The 17,662-nt window shown below is 46.8% G+C and overlaps 1 protein-coding gene across 2 annotated transcripts in view; it reads left to right on the top strand.

Moving 5' to 3' along the window:
• Positions 1 to 17,662, top strand: part of COL5A1 (collagen type V alpha 1 chain) — a 145,968-nt gene that overhangs the window by 113,721 nt on the left and 14,585 nt on the right. For both annotated transcript variants that reach the window (XM_063144675.1, XM_063144673.1), the window contains exons 39-60: positions 3,340 to 3,447; positions 3,650 to 3,739; positions 3,838 to 3,891; positions 4,058 to 4,165; positions 6,174 to 6,281; positions 7,200 to 7,253; positions 8,298 to 8,351; positions 8,958 to 9,065; positions 9,369 to 9,422; positions 10,005 to 10,112; positions 11,220 to 11,273; positions 12,655 to 12,762; positions 12,861 to 12,914; positions 13,992 to 14,045; positions 14,697 to 14,750; positions 14,886 to 14,939; positions 15,051 to 15,158; positions 15,524 to 15,577; positions 15,735 to 15,788; positions 16,211 to 16,318; positions 16,452 to 16,505; positions 17,269 to 17,304. In XM_063144675.1, coding sequence (XP_063000745.1) covers positions 3,340 to 3,447; positions 3,650 to 3,739; positions 3,838 to 3,891; positions 4,058 to 4,165; positions 6,174 to 6,281; positions 7,200 to 7,253; positions 8,298 to 8,351; positions 8,958 to 9,065; positions 9,369 to 9,422; positions 10,005 to 10,112; positions 11,220 to 11,273; positions 12,655 to 12,762; positions 12,861 to 12,914; positions 13,992 to 14,045; positions 14,697 to 14,750; positions 14,886 to 14,939; positions 15,051 to 15,158; positions 15,524 to 15,577; positions 15,735 to 15,788; positions 16,211 to 16,318; positions 16,452 to 16,505; positions 17,269 to 17,304 — 1,638 coding nt within the window. The remainder of the gene's footprint in view (positions 1 to 3,339; positions 3,448 to 3,649; positions 3,740 to 3,837; positions 3,892 to 4,057; positions 4,166 to 6,173; positions 6,282 to 7,199; positions 7,254 to 8,297; positions 8,352 to 8,957; positions 9,066 to 9,368; positions 9,423 to 10,004; positions 10,113 to 11,219; positions 11,274 to 12,654; positions 12,763 to 12,860; positions 12,915 to 13,991; positions 14,046 to 14,696; positions 14,751 to 14,885; positions 14,940 to 15,050; positions 15,159 to 15,523; positions 15,578 to 15,734; positions 15,789 to 16,210; positions 16,319 to 16,451; positions 16,506 to 17,268; positions 17,305 to 17,662) is intronic.

Below are 17,662 nucleotides of genomic sequence, written 5' to 3'. Positions count from 1 at the left end.
ACGTTCCTGTGATGCAGAGGACCTAAATCAAAAGGGGTGCAGTCAACGGCCAAAGGGGTTAGGCCAAAACAGAAATATTACCCTGAGATTGTCACTGAAAGCTCTTCCTGCCAGTAACTGAGCCTTAGCAAAGGCGTTTCAAGCTTTCGGAAGGGGTGAAGAACATACGCAAAAGCTGGGGAAACACCCAACGGTCACTGGTTGGTGGAGGGGTGTGTGTGAAGGGCATGTGAGGAACCCTGGAGGGCTAACCTGAGACCCCAGGAGGGCTGGATTTGACCCCTGGCTTTGACGTTCCTCTCGCCTGATTTACAAGTGGCCAGGATGCTCCTGGTGTAAATTCTGGGTGACCTTGACAGCCTCCCAATGGAGAGTCTGTTTGCTTCAGTCAACCTCGAGTGACCAGCTGTTGTCTTCCTCTGACTTATGGAAGGAGTTTCAGTAGTTGAAGGACGGGCATAATGGATTTTGTAAAATCTGTTCCATCTGCATTTCATAGATTGTCCAGTGCTTCTAGTCCTAGTGTCACTCATTGGCATAATCAGATTTGTTTCCAGTTTCGCAAACTTGCACAAATTAACACTTGCAAAAATGCCCCCACCCCACCCCAACACACATTATTATGCAGTTTAGCCTATGGGAGAAATGCACATTTTCCATGTTTTTAAATTTCATGTTACATATTTTTGTATGACTAAATTTGCGTGTCATTCTGGAAAGTTTTTTTTAAAAATTCTGCAGTTCTGGAGAATCCATGTGACTTGAGAAAACCCAAGTCTGCTGAAGGATCCAGGGTCAGACCCAGAGAAAACTAAACTCCCTTGTTCCCATGTGGGTTTCTCTGGCATCCTTACTTTGAAGTGGTACCTTATAGGTCCCCTGGTCACCACACCTCTTCCACGTCACCTACGGAACCCCGCCCTTGCTAAGAAACTGATGCTGACCCAGCGATGGCCCTGATCTCCCTGGACTCATGTTTCATTACTTTTGGTTGCCCCTCGGCTTTCTGCCTAGCCATCTGGTTCTCAGTGCTTCCAACATCCTAGGGGTCCCTGCCTGGCGCCTCTCCGAGACTTTCCTTCCATTTTGTTCCGTAAATACTGATAAGAAATCCATCATTTTTGAGTGATTTAAAAAACAACCACCATGACTTGGAGTAATAGAAATGAGATGGATTTCACTGGAAAGTGCATCACATTGAATGGACAATCCTGGCTCCGTCTCCAAATGGATTTTGCAGTTTTTAATAGCTGTTTAGCAATATTTTCCTCTTGTAAAAGTGCTTCCAGAACAGGCACTCCGAGATAATGGCTCCACGGTGGCATAATCCCCGTGTTCAGATCAATAATCACCATGTAGACACCAAGTTAATCTGCTCTTTATGTCCAATAAAGGAATGAGGAGGTTTCCTAGCCAAAACCTGATGCATAGTCATAAAAGCTTGACATTTATAAGTCAAAAAGCCTCCTTAAGGATCTCAGACACACTTAACGGAGAAACCAAAAGCGGCGTTGTTCCGGGGGAAATTCCGCACAGCTACATTTACCCAGAAAGGAGAATTTCAATCCCGAAGCTATTTAACCACTTGTGAATGGGATGGTTGCATGCAGAGGAAGGGTGAGGAACCTCTTCTGAAGGGCTGGCACTGGTTTTGAAGAAGTTCTGGGGGCTGCATTCCAATGTTAGTAAGCCTATATACACCCGTTGCTGGGGAACATGGGCAGGATGGTGCTGTTGTGGGTCCCTGGTTGACAGTTGCTTGGCCACTGAACAGAGTGATGGACTAGATGGGTTCTTGGTCTGATCCAGCATCAGAGCTCTTCTTCTGTTCTTTTGTGGTGGGTCGGTCCAAAGGCTAAAAGGAAATGGGCCCAAAATACCAGATATATCAGCCTCTTTTAGATTAAAGCTGTTACTTCCCATAACTAGGACTTAGGAGAATGGGAAAAGAACACAGGAAATCCAGGAAGCCACCAAATCGCCAGCGGCTGAAGAAAAGGGTCAGGGAAGGAGAGGGCAGGATTTGGCCCACAGGTCTGAGGTTCAACAGCCAAACAGTGAAAAGCTGGAGCCGTTGTCCTTTTTTACCCAGAGCAATGAGAGAGGTCCCCTGGCAGCAGGTAGCAGCAACTCCCGGTGGGACAAACGAAACAACTGCTCTGTTTCGACAGTGTGCAAGAGGCGATGTTTCGCTTTAGCTTTAGCAATGGTTTTCATTTTAGATTTTCTTTTTAATTTAGCTTTTGCTTTCCGTTGTCCTCTCTGGGAAGAACCGGCCTTTCCCAATTGGGCTCTCTGGTGTTTTCTCATCCTGAAAAAGCGGCTGCAGACTCTTTGAGGCCCTCCTGTTAATTAGCGGAATGACTGGCAGGCGGCCGCAGCACGCAGCCACGTTTTCCCAGCAGCCAGCGAGGCTCAGCACCTCACATTGCAAAATCTGCTGCTGGACAATGGGTCAGGATGCCAGAGGACTCCAAAATCGATTCCACTCACGGTCGTTCTGTTCCTTTGACCTGCAGAGTCTGTAGGTAGCAGACTGGCATCTTCTGAGACCCACTGAGTCCAAACTCTTTTATTCCCCTCTTAACTTCCTGGAATGGTATGCAAAGTTACTTGTACAAAAGTTACTGGAAAATAGGCTAATAGAGATACTATTTGAAACACGCGCAAATGCGCAAATTTTGAGAAATTTGCGCAAATTTCTCATTTGATCGCTGCGCAATTTGTGCAAGAAAATGAAATTTAAATATTCATCTATCCCTAATTCTATTGTTGGATTTGTTGGGAATCTCAACGTAGCAGAGTTTAGAAAGACTTTGTTCAAAGAAATACTCACACCAGAGTTTCTCACTTCAGAACAGAACTTTACTGAGGTATAAAACAGCATTTTCCAGTACATTCAGTTTCTCCATACACAACACAGCATATTACAACACGTACATCTCCGAGTTCAGACACGATTAAAATTACAACTCTTTATTTACACTTTCGTATCTACATGACTCATGCAATTGTCCAATTACTCAATTAGCAGAATCTTCACTTCTTATCTGTGACCTTTCCAGATTCTTCATGAGTCACCAGCACCTGTCATGGCTTCATGCCAAGTCCGAGTCCGCCAGGGCTGTAACTAATCTGTGGATAAATTTTGGACCTCAACAGGATTCACCCCATACTGACTTCCATTGGAAGGTTTCTGGCCACTGAAAAGTAATGGGCAAATGAAACTGCGCTTCACTGCATCCATCTTTCAGTTCCCTCTGGCCGGTCAAAGTACTTTCACATATCCCTGCGCGCTTCCTCAACGTCTATTTGATGACCTGTTCTGCTTTCTTGCAGGGTCCTACTGGAGAAACTGGGCCGATGGGCGAGCGTGGCCATCCTGGGCCACCTGGGCCTCCAGGTGAACAGGGGCTTCCTGGGCTAGCTGGAAAGGAAGGAACAAAGGTGAGTTTGGATCGCTGCTCCATTTTGAGACCTGACGTCTGTTTTGTAGATTAGGGGAAGGGATCCAAGAAGTGAGATCAGAAGAAACATGGACCCGAAGGATCGATTGCAACCAGCTCAGCCATCCTTTTGGGTGGATTTCAGGCTGACTCTGGCTTTTAGGTTTCTTTCCATTCTGAACCGTGTGAACCTTTCCTTGCAGGGTGACCCAGGACCTGCCGGGCTTCCTGGGAAAGACGGCCCAGCTGGTTTGAGAGGTTTTCCCGGTGACCGAGGTCTTCCAGGCCCAATTGTAAGTAGATGTCTTCAGGAAGCATCTGTCCCTGTGCCTTCTGATCTTTTCCTGATGAAGTCACCCTTTTCCTTTCTCCCCTATTTTGTCCCCTGCAGGGACCTGTGGGACTGAAGGGTAACGAAGGGCCACCAGGACCCCCTGGACCAGCAGTGAGTACAAGCCTTTCTTGCCTAGAATCCTCACAAGAGGCCAAATTCAGTTTCAGAGAAGCTCCCGCAGGCCGCGTTCCAGGGGTGGGAGTACTTCTTGACTTCTTCGCAGCCTTGGTCTCATTGCTGAGTATTCACCAGCTCCCCTTTTCCTCCTCCTGCTCAGGGTTCTCCCGGTGAGCGAGGTCCTGCCGGAGCAGCTGGCCCGATCGGTCTCCCAGGGAGACCTGGCCCCCAGGGACCGCCAGGCCCTGCCGGTGAGAAAGGAGCCCCGGTAAGTCTTGCGTTCAGATCATCGGCACTGGAGTGGCAGAGGGGAAGCCCGGCTGTGCAAGGGATCCAGCTCCGCCACCCCAAGGATGGAATTCCAATCTGGGGGAGCTCTTGGGAGCCACAGTCCAGCCAAAATGCTGGCCTGTTGTAGCTTCGACCTCTTCCTGCCAGTCACTAAACCTTTCAGCCTTTTAGAATTGGGCTAAAACATAGAAAAGCTGGGAAAATACCAAGTGATCAGTGGTTGGAGGAGAGGTGCTATGACCAGGGGGAAGAAGCATGGCCCCTTGGGGGACCCTGAAGAGCCAGCATGGAACCTCAAGCAGGTCGGATTTGGCCTGCAGTCCTGACGTTCAACACCCTTGAGTCCCAGACAATTGCTTGGAACAGTAATATTTGGGGTTGGGGTGGAATTCTGAGAGCCTGCAATGCAGCAGCCTGGAGGTGTCACTGTCAACCTGGGATTGTTGATGGCTGAACTCAGATCAGAGCTAGGACTGAAACTGGAGCCCCAGCAAAATACAGAAGACGGTGCGTTTTTGACCAGGCCTTTTTTGCATACGAGCGTTCTCCATTCCCAAGGCCACCAGAAACCTGGGCATTGTCCTCCGCTATTTATTTATTTATTTATTTATTTATTTATTTATTTATTACATTTCCATTAGCCGGAGCGCTCTGGGCGGTTCACAAAAATTACAAACATTCAAAATATAAAACAACAGTATAAAACCATAATATAAAATACAATATAAAAGCTCAACCGGATAAAAACAGCAGCAATGCAAAATTACAAATTTAAAACACCAAGTTAAAATTTATTTATACACTGTTAAAATGCTGGCATAATAAAAAGGTCTTCACCTGGCATCTAAAGGCATATAATGTAGGTGCCAAGCGAACCTCCTTAGGAAGCTCATTCCACAGCCGGGGTGCCACAGCAGAGAAGGCCCTCTTCCTGGTAGCCACCTGCCTCACTTCCTTTGGCAGGGGCTCACGGAGAAGGACCCCTGAGGATGACCTTAGGGTCCGGGCAGGTACATATGGGAGGAGGCGTTCCTTCAGATAACCTGGCCCCAAGCCGTTTAGGGCTTTAAATGTTAATACCAGCACTTTGAATCGGGCCCGGACCTGTTATACTGTGTTACCTTTGCAGGGATCAGGGAGTGTCTCTGGGTGCGTGAAGGCATCTCCAGGAGGAGCTGGGAAAGAAAGACTCTCTTTTGAAACCCTGGAGAGCCAGCTCCCCACCCAAGAGTAGGCAAAATTAAACTGATGCAATACAAATTCTTCTATTTGGGAAAGGGTCCGCATTTAGTGGTTGAACCCCTGCTTCTCATGTCTCATGGCAAAAACCACCAGTCTGATCTTTGACTCCTCCAGATAGGGCTTGGAAAAGAACTTTTTCTAAAACCCTGGAGACCCACTGCTGGTGAATATTGTCTGACCCACTCTCTGACTTGGTATGATTTAAGGATCTATGGGAATTTCATGTTTGTTCACAAAACCTGCAAGCGTGCCCTGTTCGAAGCTCTGAACAAGAGCATGAACACAGGTCCGCTGGAAAGATTAATCACTTATCCAACACAAACTCACATTCATCTCATTCCTAATTCCCAGTTCGATTGCACAAATTTCTCAATGTGTATAGATTTCCGCCAAAAACTGTATCCGCCTCAGTTTAGTTCAGCAAATTTGGGGGGAATTTGTGTAAACCTCCCGCTCAATTTGCACAAGAAAAAAAAAACCTGACACATTCATCCATCTGTAATTCTATTTTTATAAAATGCCCCCAGTTTTTAATGCTCACCACAAGGATATGAGTTGGTCTGGTCTGAGAAAAAATGGATTGCTCATAGAATCATAGAATAGCAGAGTTGGAAGGGGCCTACAAGGCCATCGAGTCCAACCCCCTGCTCAATGCAGGAATCCCCACCCTAAAGCATCCCTGACAGATGGCTGTCCAGCTGCCTCTTGAAGACGAATCTGTTGTTCATTTTTCTCCTGTCTAGGGTGAGAAAGGCCCCCAGGGTCCAGCGGGCCGTGATGGTATCCAAGGACCAGTTGGACTTCCAGGTCCAGCTGGTCCTGTTGGCCCACCAGGGGAAGATGGAGACAAGGTAAGAAAACGCCAGTTTGGAATATTTATACTGGGAGGTTACTGGGCCAAAATTAGCTGCTACAGTTAGTCATCCTGTATCTTGTGAACTTTCCCTACAATGAGCCTGATGAGAGTTGGAGACCAATTGAGCCATGTGCTTGCTTGTTCAGTCTGCCACCCAGGTGCTAACTGTTGACAAGCCACAGTTATTATGGGTTTTTTAATCTTTAAACTGAAATTGGACAGGAGAGTCCTTCAAATAGAGAACACTTTCACATATAGGATGGCCGTCTATAAGGGAGGACACATGGCCACCCCACCTGAAGCTCAGTCAGGTGCAAAATGGGTCTACAGCCAAACACGCCTCTGATGTGTGTTACACACTCTCTCAAATACACTGTGGACTGATTGTCATCCCTTTGCATGCTCCCAAGTTCTATCCCTGGCATCTCCAGGGAAGGGTGGGATAAACCCTGTCCCAAAACCCTGGAAAGCCACTGCGAGTTAGTGGAGATAATACTGAGTTTCGTGGACGAAGGGTAAAATGCAACATCTTGCGCTCTACAAAGCATAAATCCCTTACCTGGGACTGACAGAGCATAAGGTGTGCAATCTCCCTGAGAAATTGCATGTCGTATTAAAAGCAAATGTTTTGTTTTCCTCAAAACTCCCCGGAGCCTCCAACTTTGCCTTGAAATGTTTGCTTTAGGCTAAGTTCTATTAAGAGACATTGTGCATTCTTTCTTTTCATTTTTTTCAGTCTAGCAAAAATGCCACAGCTCAGCTTTAGGACTGGGAGGGACTGTGAACGAACCCATTGAGCTTTTTCCCCCTGCCCAAATTCATGCTTGGCATCATGTGAGAAAGTTCTGCTTTGATTGTCCTGCCTTTGCAGAGTAATTGCATATGACATAATGGCATAATTCCTCTCTGACAGGGTGAAATAGGTGAATCAGGACAGAAGGGAAGCAAAGGGGACAAAGGAGAACAGGTAAGGTGGGCTTTTCCTATCGAGGGGAGGGGGTTGTTGCACATTTCCCCGGTGCCGTCGGTGTGCCCCTGCATCCGTTTCTTCCATGTCCCTCTCAGACAGCTGATGGGAGTGGGGGTGTTGGAGTTGCTTTAGTGTAAACTCTATTGAATGAGAATTTCAGAATAAAGGTAGATCTCTCAGCTGCCTCCTCCCTGCCGAGGTGGGCTGCAACAGAGAGTCCATTTTCCCCATGAAGATTGTGGCCATGGAGTCTTGAATTCATCATCTGCTTCCATCATCTGCTCAGTCAAGAAACAGGAGATGGGACAGGCGGCTGGATCATGTCTGGCACTTGGCTTGATTTCAGCACCAAGGACAGCAATCCTGGAGCTAGAATACTGGCAAAATAGTACCCTGACCCTGAATAGAAGCAACTCTCAGGGTTTTATATCCAGGCCACCTCAGTGGCGGCATTTGGCTTTTAATGAGCAAGCAGCTCTTTCCTGTAGGTGTTGGCCTCTCTCGGGGAGTGAAGGGTGGAGAGACAAGGAGCTGGTGGGGTCTCCTTGGTCACTAGAGGAGTCTGAGGTACCTCCCTCAGAACCTCCTGGGGAGTTGCATGGATAGAATATTTATTTATTTATTTTTATTCATTCATTTATTACATTTCTATACTGCCCGATACCCAGAGTTCTCTGGGCAGTTCACAATTATGAGTTCCAAGGCAGTTTTGAAGGACCAGTGGCTGATTGTCTCTGGTGTCTCCTCGTAGTTGCTGCCATTGAAAGCTTCAGTTTTGGGGGCTTCCCAGTCCAGGCCTGTGACATCCCCACCCCCGTGAAGGCGTGGTTTGATATTTTTTTGGGGGGGGTGTCCTAGAGGTGTAACCCCTTGCCAGTCTCAACAGTTCATCATCACCAATGAAAAAGGATGTGTGAAGACCAGGATAGAGTTTACACCAAAGCAGAGTTGGGCTCATCTTCAAGTAATAGAATTCAAGCCATCTCGATGGCCCTGTGTTCCTGTTGCCATTTCATTGAGCTTGCATTTATTTCTTGCCAGGGTCCACCAGGTCCTACTGGTCCCCAGGGTCCGATTGGCCAACCAGGTCCAGCTGTAAGTATGGCTGCTGCTACGGTTAATTATCCTATATCTTGTAAACTTTATGCTGCAAAAGGCTTAGCAGCCTAACCATGGCTTAATGTGTCATCTGAACAGGCACATAGCCATCAGGACTAGTAGCCACTGATAGCATTCTCCCCCAGGTAGTTATCCACCCCCCCTTTAAAGCCATCCAATTGGTGTCCATCACAATGTCTTGTGGTAGCCAATTCCATAGTTTAAGTGCTGTGTGAAGAAGTCCTTCCTTTTATCTGCCCTGAATCTCCCAGTAATCAACCTCATGGGATATGACCCCTTTAGGTTCTAGTATTATGAGAGAGGGAGAACAATTGCTCCCTTTCAACTCTCTCCATGCCATACATAATTGTGTACACCTCTATCATGCTCTACACCTCGTCCTCTGATGCAAAGGTAATCCTTTATTGTAGCTCTGTGAATGCCTGGAAAGACGCCATTTTGATGATACACTTTGATGGTCAGATACTTTGAGCGCCTGGCCTCTTCTCTGTGAAATCCACAGATGTCTTTGTGCTTGTTGGGTCTGGTAGTCTAAGAATCTTAGACTGCCAGACATGACCGTCTTGATTCTTTTCTTCACAGGGAGCTGACGGTGAACCTGGACCCCGAGGTCAACAAGGTCTCTTTGGTCAGAAAGGTGATGAAGGCCCAAGGGGTTTCCCTGGCCCTCCAGGCCCAGTTGGGTTGCAGGTAATCTCCAAAAGAGAGGAAGAAGCAATGTTGCATGGCTGGCTGGTGGCGATGAACAGGCCCGGCCTGCCAAACTCAATAAAATGGGGCCTGGATCCATCCTGTAGATCCCTTGCCCACCCATCCTGGTACTTTTCACACATTATGCTGGTCTTTCCCTTGACAGGGATCCATAGACAATCCTCACTTCCTAATGGCCTCTACAATTTCAAATACCGTAGTATATTTTACACTTTCCCCTCCCCCCAAGTCATATGTGATTCAACCTTAAGGAAAAAAAGCCCCTTCTGATTCTCTCCATAGGGTTTGCCTGGACCTCCTGGTGAGAAAGGAGAAACCGGAGATGTTGGCCAAATGGTAAGGTGCTTTAATGTAATGCTAATGTCACTGCTACTACTACAAGTAGTAATTACTTAGTAGTAGAATTACTACTGGTAAAATTACTACTAGTAGCAATTCACCCATATCAACCTGCCCACACTTTAAGATCACCAAGAGAGGCCCTTCTCATTTATCTCCTATGAGAGCAGCCAGGTGAGTAACTACCTCAGAGAGGGCCTTCTCCCCAGTGGCCCCAATCCTTTGGAATAAGTTGCCATTGGGGGCTCGCCATGCTCCATCATTGCAGGCTTTTTCTCTAGCCCTCTCCTGAGATGATGGCTGCTGCTGCTGTTTTTATTGCTGTTTTTGATGTTGGCTTTTATTGGTGTTTTTTCACTATTTTATTGTGTTTTTATTACTTTTATGGTTTTTATTGCTGCATGCTGCCTTGGGAGTGATTCTGCCCTGAAAGGTAGCCAAGAAATATTTTAAATAAATAAATGCATGGATTCCTATACCATATTTTCCCTATGGTGTTGGTGTTACTGCGTATGTCAGCATCAAAAGTTTTATTTTCCCACCAATGAAATGTCTCTTTTCTTCTCCCCCCCCCTACAGGGACCCCCAGGTCCTCCAGGGCCAAGGGGTCCATCCGGGCCCCCTGGAGCTGATGGGTCACAAGGTCCACCTGGTGGGATTGGAAATCCTGGATCTGTTGGCGAGAAGGTAGCCCATTTTTGGCAGCTCCCCAATCTGCTGAAGCCACTTGGGGAGAGGTGGGGGTTGACAGGGGAAGCAGACTGGGGGTGTGTGATTAGAGACATGTTATTTACCCGGGTGTAGGTGAGGTCTGGGGGCTTTGCATAGGTCATAAGAGGATGGAAGCAAGTTCCTGCTGCAGGAGAGATCTATGGGTGAAAGGCAAGGGTGGGGTCCCATTCAGCGTTTTAACGGTGTCTGGGCAATAAACCAGCAGGGGGCTCCCTAACCATCACTGGGGTGGACTTGTAGGGTGTGCAAACTAAGAACGGACTCAAGACGCTTCTGCCACTTGTCAAAATTGGTGGTGGTGGTGGTGGTGGTGGTGGTGGTGGTGGTGGGAAGCCTCATGCCAACTCTGTGGTGGAACTAAAGGGCACCTTTGCCTTTCTTCACACCATGACGATCTGTTAGTTACATTTTGTGAGTTAAGACAATGGGGTAAGTCAATACTGGAATGAAACAGGTCTGTGGGAGTTCTGAATGCAGCAAAGCGATGGAGGTGACAGAAAGCTGACATCATGTGGGCTGTGCCCAATCCACCTGTTGGAGTTCACTACTCCTCAGGATGCCCCAGGTTGACTCTAAGAGAGAGCTACAGTGAGGGACAGGGCTCCCCTTCCCCCAAAGAGGTCTCCACGGAGCTTAAGTTGGCTGCGAGCCTGAGAGAAATCTCCCCTTGGAGGTCTCATCCAGCTCCTCTAGGCAGTAGATTTCCTGCAAGCCCCAGGGGTCCACCGTCTGGTGTCTGCCCCCCTGGAGCAGCCCATGGTTAACAAATGCCACAAGATTTGGTTGCCAATTGTAATGAGGGTAATGATTCAGGCAAGGAATGATGAGGACTTGGGGGATGCGTTCAGGCAGAAGACCTTAGATGGAGGGCTTTTGGTTCTGGAAATAGCTCAAGTAGATCCTAGACTTGTAGGAGCCGTGTTGTGAAGCGGGTGAGTTTCATTCCACCATTCTTGGGCAGGAATATGGGCAAGAGGGGAGGGGGATGTTATGACGACTCCTCCCCCATATCAAAAGCAAAGGGGAGAAGCATGTTTCATGGTTCTGACTTGCAATTTACAGGGTGAACCTGGTGAATCGGGAGAACCTGGCTTGCCTGGGGACTCTGGGCCCCTAGTAAGTTTGAATCTTCTTCTTTTTTGAATGTCTGTGTTTGGAACTGAGATGGGATAGAATGCTGTTGGTGCTCAGAACTGGATGCAAGGCTGAAGAAGAGATTTACCTGTTCTCTTGAACACTTGGAAGGCCTTCCCTCTTCCTCACCACATCCTGAACTGACGAGCACTTCTGCAATAATTATTTGTGTTTATGCAGGACTTGTTGAGCATTCAAAGTGCTGTTGTACATTACAAGATGAATGTTTACAAACTCCCCATAAAATTAGACCATTATTATTGCATCTGGCAGTCTGAGAGAGTAGTAGCTTGCCTAGGGTGACCTCATGTGTTGAGATGAGTTCTGAAGCAGTGAACCTCTCCGCTCATACGCTTAGCAGCCTGAAACATACAGGACCCAAATCCAGTCAACACCTAGTAGACAAAAATGATGTATTAGCAGGGCCCCACGGCCTTTTCCTGTTGAGCAAGTTCTGGTGCACCACTGTGTTCACCCAAGTTCTGCAAGCAGTTCTGCAACTGGAACTTCAGTTGGGTTCTCCCCATGCACATAGTTTGAATTTGTTTTCCGCCAATCATTTGCACTGACGGAATGACACCGCTAGATATCATATGACCCACAATATTGTTGTTTTATTCTTGAAGAAGGAATGGTCACCGGTACACCTCTTACACCTCTTTTAAAATCTCTTCACTGGCTGCTGATTAGTTTCCGGGCAAAGTATAAAGTGTTGGCTATCACCTTTAAAGCCCTACATGGATTGGGTCCAGGCTACCTGCAGGATCATCTTTTCCCATACAATCTGCCCCGCACACTCTGGTCCTCTGGGAAGAACTTCCTTCAGCCAGTCAAAATTAGGCTGACAACTGTTACCCAGAGGACCTTCTCTTCTGCTGCTCCCAGACTGTGGAATGGCCTGCTGGAGGAGATTCGTCAACTTAACAGTCTTTTAGCATTTAAGAAAGCTATAACAACTGATCTCTTCCCACAGGCCTATCCAGTGGAATTTTAGGATGTTTTTATGATGCTTTTAGTATGTTTTAGTATGTTTTTAGGAAGTTCTAACAATGTATGTTGTGTTTTGATTAATTTTTTAATGTATTTTATGCTTGTTTTCCCCGCCTCAATCAGGATGAAGAAGCGGGTTAGAAATAATTTATTATTATTATTATTATTATTATTATTATTATTATTATTATTATTTCACATCTTCCCTGGGCAGCAATTCCTTTTGTCAGGAGGAGGATATGGTAGCATAGGTAGCAATATATTGGGGGGTGGGGGGGACTTCTTCCCATCTTTGTAATTCTTTAGATTGCATGTAAGGTATGGACACTGCTTTGAACATCTGCTCACCTCATCTCTCCTCTTCCCTCGACAGGGTCCGAAAGGAGAGAGAGGGGAAAAGGGCGAAGCTGGTCCCTCGGGGGCTGCTGGTCCACCAGGCCCCAAAGGCCCTCCCGGTGATGATGGCCCCAAAGGTAGCCCCGTAAGTAACCCCCAGCTCTTTATCAAAGGCTATGATCCTTGGATGATTTCCAATAAGCATCTGTAGATAATCGTGTCCTCTTCCTCACGTTTGTGTAGGGTCCAGTTGGTTTTCCCGGCGATCCAGGTCCTCCAGGTGAAACTGGCCCAGCCGTAAGTACCGATCATGATGGCATTTATATCATTTCCTTCTTCTCGCTGCTCCTTTGTACAGCAGAGGAGCCCTGATGCTAAATCAGACCAGGGTCCATCAAGTCCAGTATTCTGCCCATGCAGTGGCCAAACAGCTGCCCATGGAAAATCCCAAGCAGGATAGGAGTGCAGTAGCACCCTCGTGCCCATGTTCCCCAGCAACTAGTGTACATAGACATACTGCCTCTGACTGTGGAGGTAACGTGGAGCCATCAGGACTAATAACCATTGATAGGCTTCTCTGCCAGGAATTTGTCCTGATTGAATTATGACTAGGAGTGCAAGCCTAAGAATGTTCAACGTAAGTAAGTCCCAATTGGTTTAATGGAATTTACTCCCTAGTAAGAATGCATAGGATCAAAGAGATTAATGTTTATCTCACTCTATGGCCTCCAGATCCTCACTGCAGAGATAAATGGAGGGAGGACATGGGGAGATTGGGTGAAATCCAATATAAATCCTAATTAGAGTTCACCCATTGAAATAAGTTGGATTTAGTTAGTCATGATTAACTTAAATCCGTTCCATTTCAAGGAGTTGACTCTATGTAGGACTTATGCTGGATTTTACCCATTTTCTCATTGTTCTGTTTTTCCCTTGTACTCACTAAAGACTAAACATTTGCTTTATAAAACAAGAGAAAAGGACACTGATGCTCCCAAGGCATTGAAACATCTGATAGAAAATTCATTCTTCACTTTCAGAGTGAGCAGTGCCCTGTCTCTGGGACCTTCTGTAAGAAAATAATGAGTTGGATCCAGATTTACATTGGATCACAACTTTGGGCACATCTACAAATGTGGATGGTTGTTCAGTTTTGTAGAGGGGCAGATCCTGGATCCATCCCAATACCTCTTATCTCCAAAGTTTGCTGAGCCCATTGATCCATAACAAAACGCTTCAAGTTCCATTTGAACATCTCGTGCTTATGAATTAGTAGGGTAAAGCTATCTGGAGTTTTTTCAGAGATGTTGCCTTCAAAAACCATGAGGTGGTAGATGAGGAATTTGAAGAAGCTCTTTCCCCTTTTTCTTTCAGGGCCAGGATGGTCCAACGGGTGATAAAGGCGATGATGGTGAACCGGGCCAGACGGTGAGTAAACATCCAATGTGTCGTATGTGTTTGTTAGGGACCGGAGATCTATCCATCAAACAATGGCTCTCCTTGATTTTAATGCAAGCATCAGCAGTGAACCATAGGCAACCAATGCGAGGGAGCCCAAATTGACGAAGCAGTCAAAGCCAGGAGTAAGCACCAGAGAACCAGCCAGATCCATGGGGTGTCAAACGTGGGGTGTCAAACCTCTTTCATGCTGAGGGCCAGAGAATTTCTCAGAGGCCTTTTTCCAATGGTGGGTAGGGTGAAGGCGAAAGAAGGTAGGACCAAAGGCAAAAGGCATGAGGCCAACATACCAAAAACAATAGCATAGTTTACTCCGCCTTTGGAGAGGCATTTCAAGCATTTAGATTGGGAGGAGAAACTGTGCAAAAAGGGTATGGTGGTTTCACAGTCAGAGGTTGGGGCAAGGGGGAGCGCCGTGTCCATCTCGGGGATCCCAGAGGCCTGGATTGGGGCCCCAGAGGGTCCCAGTTTGGAGAGAAGGCAGCTCGGCATCACTTTCAAAAGGTGCGGCGACAAGGTCTTGCTGGACTCTGTTGGATAATTTAATCAGCGTTCGTTTTAGCTTGTCCATTTTCTGAGGTATAAATAATCAGCTGGCTTTTATTCTTCTCTTGTGTGCAGGGCTCCCCTGGTCCAACTGGAGAGCCGGGCCCTTCAGGTCCACCAGGGAAGAGAGTAAGTTGACTTTGGGTTGGAGGCGCTGCCTCCTTTCATTAGTAGGGAGGCTTCTCGGAAAGCTTCTCCCCAAATCTGCACATTGCTACATAGAGTGAATCTGAATCGGATTCTATTGCTTCTCTCCTCATTTAGGGCCCACCTGGTCCAGCAGGCCCTGAAGGCCGGCAAGGAGAGAAAGGTGCCAAGGTAAAGGACCGGAGCTCTCGGCAGCAGAGTTGAAGTCGGATCACGTCCAGTTTTATTCCACACACCCCTCCCCCAACTGCCACCTGATCCTCTTTCCCTTCTTTTCTGCAGGGCGAGTCAGGGCTGGAAGGTCCTCCAGGGAAAACGGGCCCTGTTGGCCCCCAGGGACCACCAGGAAAGCCTGGCCCAGATGGACTCCGAGGAATTCCAGGCCCCGTGGTGAGTAGGGATGTCGTGGGTGCACAACTGGATCCGTTCACACCTGTAATCTTGCATAAATGGGGCCTTTACTGCCACCATTTTTGCAACTTGGGAAATACACCATTTCCGGAGCCTCTGCTTTTGTGCACAGTGGAGGTTCCCGATAAGGACGAGCAGCCCGTGCGGCTTCATCAGGCTCAAGAATATCTGTTTTTGCTGTTTTCACCTTTGCTGGTTTATTTGTAGTGCCTTTATTTTAAAAGTTGTCCCAGTCCCAAAGGAAACAGGGAAACATATTTTTATCAAAACGTTCTCAGACTAGTAGCTGCCGTGACAACATGGGATTTGAACTAGTAATCCAATAATTGATCATTGTTTTATAGGGTGAGCAAGGACTTCCGGGTTCCCCGGGGCCAGACGGACCTCCCGGCCCAATGGTATGTCTAGATCTTGGAAACTAGATATCAAGTTTTGGAAGTGTGGATGTTGCTGTGCCATTTCAGTTCCAATTCATTTTTTAAAATGTGATATTAGCAGAAGCTCTCCCTGATCCCACAGATTATGGATGATGCTGTCTCTTTTTTCTCTCCCAAGGGCCCACCTGGCTTACCTGGACTGAAAGGAGATTCAGGTCCAAAGGGAGAAAAGGTGAGACTTATCCATTAAGAAGTATCCATAGCTGCATTCAGACATCATGAATTTGCATGTTCATGCTTTAGTCAAGCGGGGGAAAGAGCAGGTCACAAACAAGAATGGGAAAACCCCAAACTGAGCTTTAAAGTAAAGTTCGAAGTATTGAACTAGCTCAAACCTCCCTGGTTCCGTATTCCATGTTATCCTAAAATAGTGCCCACCTAGGTTCAGCATTTTAATATCAAATGGGACGTATAGATTGTCCACAAGTTGCACATTTGAAATTTAAATCCTGTCCTGTCCCCCCGTCCCTCACCATGTAAAAGGATGCATGTAGCCACCTAGAATATGGCGACAGTGCAACGTGGTCTTTCTGTTTGGGTTTGTTTCATGTTGAAACTTAGAATTTTTGTAATGCGGCCTTTCACCTTCTTTAGGGTCATCCAGGTTTGATAGGTCTGATTGGGCCCCCCGGTGAGCAAGGAGAGAAGGGAGACCGCGGCCTGCCCGGACCTCAAGGAGGATCAGGACCTAAAGGAGAGCAGGTAGGCGACGGAGAGCATCCATGGGAGCATCCCTCAATCGTTCTGAGGTGTTCCGCTGGCAAGTAAAAGTGGGCAAACAATGGGAACGTGTCTTAAACAAATATTGATTTTGCTGTTTGTGTGTCTTCTACAGGGTATTACAGGCCCCTCTGGTCCACTTGGCCCACCTGGCCCTCCAGGGCTACCGGTATGTACCAAAACGACAAAGACTTTGATCCCCAAAATGATGCAAGTCCTTCCACCGATTAGTTGGAAGGACATAAGCACAGCACTCCCTTCATTGCACTCTATGGGGGCTTTGATGGTACAAGCTGAAGTGAACAGCAGTTCAGCGAGCTCAGGGAGGCCTCTTATTTCACTGTGCCTTTCTCAGATGCTGCTATTAATTTATTTAAAGTATTATTATTTTTTTGTCCCATTACTTAGCTCCAAATGTTCTCGGAGTGGCTTTTAAACGCAATCAGTAAAAGGAGACACTCCCTGCCCACAGGCTTACAATCCAAAAAGACATGACACACAAGGAAAAGGGGGAGGGGAGGGAAGAGGAAAAATGAAGTGGTCTTCCTGGAATGTCTCTTCCCTTCGCATTTCCCGTGGCACTTGGTCCACTGACATTTTCTATGGAGAACAACAATCGACCACTTGGCATTTACAGGATTTCAAAAAGATAATTACGTTGCCTCTTGAGTCTGGTTTTACAAGATATTAAAGAGGAGATGATGATGATATTAAAGAGGTGATGATGAAGGTGGTATGAGGACCATAATTAATTGGCCAGGCACTTGCAAGAGTATTATTATTATTATTATTATTATTATTATTATTATTATTATTATTATTATTATTTTAAAATCTGTAGCTTACGTTAATGTATCTGCTATGTGTTTTGGGCTTGTTGCTGTTTTACCACCACCTCACTACCTGTTGCTGTGTCCCTTTTCTTGGCCTAGGGCCCCCCTGGACCAAAAGGTGCTAAAGGATCTTCGGTAAGTGCAAGCGTCAAAACTGTGGGAGTGGAACAAGTTTCATTAGTAGCAATAATATCACAGCCCCCCGACTGGTGGGAGGGGAGGGATTCTAGTCTCTTCGCTGTTCTTCCGGTGTCTTCACCATTTCAGCTCTCCCATCCCACCACTAGAGATGGTGGAGGAATTCGATCTAATGTGAACTCACCTCACTTTGCACTTTTGAATCAGACTGAAACTCAGTTGTCTTTTTTTAAAAATGCATTGGCTATAGGGCAGCATAGAAATAAAATAGCTGAAAATGAAATGAAGTGAGAATTCGAAATTTTCTGAAATTTGCAATGGGATTTCTGCCCCCTCTCGCCCCACAAATCTGTGC

Source organism: Elgaria multicarinata, chromosome 19, assembly GCF_023053635.1.
Source record: "Elgaria multicarinata webbii isolate HBS135686 ecotype San Diego chromosome 19, rElgMul1.1.pri, whole genome shotgun sequence".
Taxonomy (NCBI): domain Eukaryota; kingdom Metazoa; phylum Chordata; class Lepidosauria; order Squamata; family Anguidae; genus Elgaria; species Elgaria multicarinata.
Note: the sequence above shows the minus strand (reverse complement) of the source record. Positions and strands in the feature narration are given on the sequence as shown.